This window comes from Penaeus japonicus, unplaced genomic scaffold (genome assembly GCF_977035675.1).
Source record: "Penaeus japonicus unplaced genomic scaffold, GWHDUDI00000001_assembly GWHDUDI00000015, whole genome shotgun sequence".
Classification (NCBI taxonomy): Eukaryota; Metazoa; Arthropoda; class Malacostraca; order Decapoda; family Penaeidae; genus Penaeus; species Penaeus japonicus.
This window is the reverse complement of record NW_028234417.1, coordinates 16,592,235-16,597,234: the sequence shown is the minus strand read 5'-3', so window position 1 is coordinate 16,597,234 and position 5,000 is coordinate 16,592,235. Positions and strand designations below refer to the sequence as shown.

At 37.5% G+C, this 5,000-nt stretch overlaps 1 protein-coding gene across 1 annotated transcript in view; it reads left to right on the top strand.

The window, feature by feature from the left end:
* The window catches only part of IntS11 (integrator complex subunit 11), an 8,054-nt gene that overhangs the window by 1,351 nt on the left and 1,703 nt on the right, over positions 1-5,000 (top strand). The window contains exons 2-12 of the mRNA XM_043021195.2: positions 282-366; positions 1,010-1,205; positions 1,379-1,495; positions 1,637-1,735; positions 1,998-2,119; positions 2,554-2,725; positions 3,290-3,508; positions 3,815-3,928; positions 4,143-4,274; positions 4,411-4,620; positions 4,770-4,912. Of these exons, the coding sequence (XP_042877129.1) occupies positions 282-366; positions 1,010-1,205; positions 1,379-1,495; positions 1,637-1,735; positions 1,998-2,119; positions 2,554-2,725; positions 3,290-3,508; positions 3,815-3,928; positions 4,143-4,274; positions 4,411-4,620; positions 4,770-4,912 (1,609 nt within the window). The remainder of the gene's footprint in view (positions 1-281; positions 367-1,009; positions 1,206-1,378; positions 1,496-1,636; positions 1,736-1,997; positions 2,120-2,553; positions 2,726-3,289; positions 3,509-3,814; positions 3,929-4,142; positions 4,275-4,410; positions 4,621-4,769; positions 4,913-5,000) is intronic.

The window sequence follows — 5,000 nt, the reverse complement described above, 5'->3', positions numbered from 1 at the left end:
TACAATATTTGATTAGGTTATTTACATATTTCCATTTCCATATTTTACCATATGCTATTGATATATTAACCCAATGACGACGGTGCGTCACACCCGTGTGACGAAAAAAAAAATTCCTCGTCCGGGGCGCGATCCTATCGTATTTATTCATTGCAATATTGCAATCGCCCGGCATATGGGACTTCGCGTAGAAAGTGCACCCGTCGGGAAAGGGTTAATTTATACTATTGTTATTTATTGATGTTATTTTCTGTGTTGATTATTGTTATTGGTTTTCACAGGTGCGGGGCAAGATGTGGGTCGGAGCTGTATCTTAGTCACAATTGGTGGTAAAAACATCATGTTGGACTGCGGAATGCACATGGGGTAAGAGGAGTCCAAGTCTTTTGCCTTAAAGTGGTTTTCTCCTAGATCGAAACAAATAAATACATGTGGTGTTCATCTCTCATTACTATTTATCTCTTATCATTTATATAGATGGATGTGATTCTGGGCAATTAGATTATGGTTGTTGCATTTCTATCTAATATTTATTTTATCTGTGATAGTATTTAATTTACATACAATTTGTTAATACTTTTAGTACTATCAACCCAAGAGAGGCAAACAACATTCACAAGAAATCATAGCAGAAGCAGTTAGATCTGGCTGGACCACTGCTATTTCATGTAGGCCATGTTGTTGCCTAGAGTAGAAGTTTGATATGGAAACAAAATGACATCATTAGCAATATAACAAATAGTAGAAGGGTAATTGCAGATTGACAATATTGGTAGGGGAAGGAAAATGAAGCTAGCAGTAGTCAGGAAGGGAGAGTAAGGCATGCTAAGCCATCTTTTTGGATGAGGGGAATGACATAACGTAAAGGTGATAGGGATGTCACCCTTTTGGTAATATGATATTTCAGAATGAATTCTCATGTCTGTCAAATACTGTAATAATAGTTGATTTTTGGCCAGTGCTATATAACTATGAGATTTGAGATCAAGCCATTCTACCAAATTTTCAGATACAATGATGATCGACGCTTCCCTGATTTTTCCTACATCACTGATGGTCCACTGACAGATTACTTGGACTGTATTATTATTAGCCACTTCCATCTTGACCACTGTGGGGCTCTACCCTACATGACAGAGATGGTAGGGTACAATGGGCCCATCTATATGACACAGCCCACCAAAGCTCTCTGTCCTGTGCTTTTGGTAGGTATTGTCTAAGCTTATATTTTTGAGACCTAGTTTTAAACAATTATTAGCTATAAAACTGAATTCTTTAGAGCTTTAAGAAGTAACCCTAAGGATATTATAGTTCATTACTCTACATGGATCTTATTTATAATGGATTTTAAGATTTATCCAGTTAATGTCATCAACAGGAGGACATGAGGAAAGTTGCTGTGGAGAGAAAAGGAGAGACAAACTTTTTCACATCTGTAATGATCAAAGATTGCATGAAGAAAGTTGTTACTGTCACACTTCATGAAACGTTGCAGGTACAGTAAATTGTTTATATTCCTGAAATTTGTTTGTGTATTGAATTACTTTCAAGTTATTGTTATTATACTCATTTTTTGATCCATCAGATCTCGAGATTGTGTTTATATCCATTTATGTGAATTAATCCAATGAAACAGGTTGACAGTGACTTAGAAATCAAGGCCTATTATGCTGGACATGTTCTTGGTGCAGCTATGTTCCACATCAGAGTTGGTTCTCAGAGTCTGGTATATACAGTAAGTATCTTTTTTTTTTTAAGTGTGTGTGTGTGTGTGTGTGTGTGTGTGTGTGTGTGTGTGTGTGTGTGTGTGTGTGTGTGTGTGTGTGTGTGTGTGTGTGTGTGTGTGTGTGTGTTTTAGGGAAATATCTTTGCTTTTAAAATTGTTGAGAGATATGAAATTCAGATATTCTAACACACTGATTATTCAGCGTTTTGGAAAAATTTGTCACATATTTGGCTCTCATACTTGAAATATTAATGTTTTGGAATCACTGTAGGGAGACTACAACATGACTCCTGATCGACATCTGGGAGCAGCATGGATAGACAAATGCAGGCCAGATCTCCTTATATCTGAGTCAACATATGCTACCACTATCCGTGACTCAAAGCGCTGCAGGTGAGCTTGTGAGATTGTGCAATCTTTTAGCTATACCTTTCAATGATAAGAATGGCAAAACCATAAATTGTATAGACTATACTGTATTTTAATTTTTTGCAATTCAGTGAGAGACATATCTAAGTCCTTTAACCCATTGGAGCCGGTTGACGTGATGACACGTATAGTGTTTTTTGCGTCAGACGCCCGGGATGAGCTATGAGGGCAAGCCGCGTGCTCGGTCTGAGCAAGCGGGCAGCCCAGGCTTGCGGCTTGTGTGTTCGAGAACCCCGGTATTGCGACCGTGCAAAGCCGGAACGGCCCCGGCGTGAATGGGTTAACCCATTAACAACAGGGCTGTTTCAAACACCGGGATATTTCAAAACCATAAGCCTAACACCTCTAAGTGAATTGACCAAATAAGCTCTTAACAAATACAATTGTCCTCAATGCAGAGAACGTGACTTCCTCAAAAAAGTCCACGATGCAGTAGACAGAGGAGGCAAAGTCCTGATTCCAGTGTTTGCACTCGGCCGTGTACAGGAGCTGTGCATTCTACTTGATACATACTGGGACCGCATGAACCTGAAAGTTCCCATCTACTTCACCATGGGTCTGGCTGAGACTGTGAGTATTACTATTAACCTGAAATGGTGGGGACATGCACTCTCTCCTGTGGTTTTGCTTTATTATCTTTTTTATTTTACACAAACACTTAGGCACTAAAGAAGTAATTAGGTGGTCTACCTAGCCATATCTGTTTATACCTTTACTTGAATTTTTTGGATTTTTATATTTCTATCACAATTATTAACATTATTATTATTAGTAGTAGTAGTAGTAGTTGTATAATTATTATCATTATTATGTTAATGACAATCATAATAGTAATAGTAATGAAAAATTCTTTCTCCAAAAGTTCAAGTAATAGGTTTAACATCCAGTTTACTCCTGGTGCTTGTGTAACCATCTATCATATAATAAAACAGAACCATAGTGTACAGTGCATATATACATTCACTCCTGGCGTTAGCAGGTTAAGAAAACTGACTTTTAATCATTCTTATTGATTGCATAAGTTGGCATATATATCTGAGATACAGTGCACATACTCCATTATGTATTTTTTTCTTTGAAAACATAATGAAAAAAAACAAAAAACAAGAAGTAACCAAGACTAATATATTCCAGGCAAACAAATACTACAGAATGTTTATTACCTGGACAAACCAGAAGATCAGGCGCACTTTTGTCCATCGGAACATGTTTGATTTCAAGCACATCAAGCCTTTCGATAAGTCTTACATGGACAACCCAGGTCCCATGGTTGTATTTGCCACCCCTGGTATGTTGCATGCAGGCTTATCACTGGCCATCTTCAAGAAATGGGCCTCAAATGCAAATAATATGGTAGGTCCTATCATGCTTTGGGATTCATTTTATCCACTGTCAATTGAGGAAGGAAAGAAAGGTTATGCTTTTTTCTTCTCTCTTTCTATGAAATGAATGTCACCCTTCCTCCCTCTTTCCTTCTTTCAGCTTTCCCAAGTTATGGGTGAAGCAGTCTCTGATGACTCACTTTTCTCTGAGTATTATAGTTTTTATCATTTCACTGAAAAAAGTAATTTAGCATTTAACAGAAAAATCACAAAGACAATATGAAATATATATTTCTAATTGTGAATACTTTGTTAAAGATAGCTCTCACTCTTACAGGTTATTATGCCTGGTTACTGTGTCCAAGGAACAGTTGGCCACAAGATTCTGAATGGTGCGAAGAAGATCGATTTTGAGAATAGAACAAGTGTTGAGGTGAACCTTACTGTTGAGGCAAGTATAAGAGCATGGAGGTCTTTGAGGAAGTGTAAAGAAATATGGATGCATTTGTAATGTTGATACAAGATGCCAGAATTGATCACAATTTTTTGTTATTACATGCATTTCAATTACAAAAAGATTATTTTCTGGAAATAACTTTCATGGTGTCACAGATTTATTGCAAGTGGCATGATTGTTTTAATAACATCTGTTTGTAATTTTGCAGTACATGTCCTTTAGTGCTCATGCAGATGCCAAAGGTATCATGCAGCTTATTCGTCACTGTGAGCCAAGAAATGTCATGTTGGTGCATGGAGAGAATGCAAAGATGGAGTTCTTAAAGCAAAAGATCATGCAGGTAAGAGGAGGTTAAGATAACTCTTGAAATGAAAAAGGAAAGAAAACGGAAACTTGTATAAAGAAGCAATGACTGGTAATTGTTATTCATTCCATTTTACAATTTTTTTTTCTATCCTCTCTTTTTAACCCTGAAGGAGTTCAACATCAACTGTTACAAGCCAGGCAACGGTGAAACATCAATCATCCCAGTGTCCATTGATCTTGATGTGGAAGTGTCGCTCCCTCTGCTGAAACACACAATGTCCCTTCCCACCTCTGCATCTTCATCTAGAGCCAGCAGCACAGAGGAAAGTCGAACAAAGAAGCAGAAGGTCTTACATGGAGTGCTCATCATGAAGAACAATGTGAGGAAACAAGGATGTGATTATGTGTTTGTGTTCATTTACATTAGTTACCTGGTATTGCAACATTTTTTTCTCTAATTTTCTTCATAATAAATTTAACAATAAGATCAGAGTTATTCAACAATTTTCTCTCCCTTTCTCTCTCACAGAATTTGAGAATTGTTGGGGTAAATGAAGCCTGGGGAGATCTCGGTGTAACTGCCCATAATCTCAGGTTCACAGAGCGAATTGAAGTGGATGAGCCTGGCCCTGTCCCTGCTCTCACCTCAGCACTACACACACTTTTGTCACAGTAAGTGAAGCTAGAGTTAGTGCTTTAAACATTTCTATTACAGTTCTATAATTAATTTCAAATATCCAATTTGTAGGTTAATACCTGG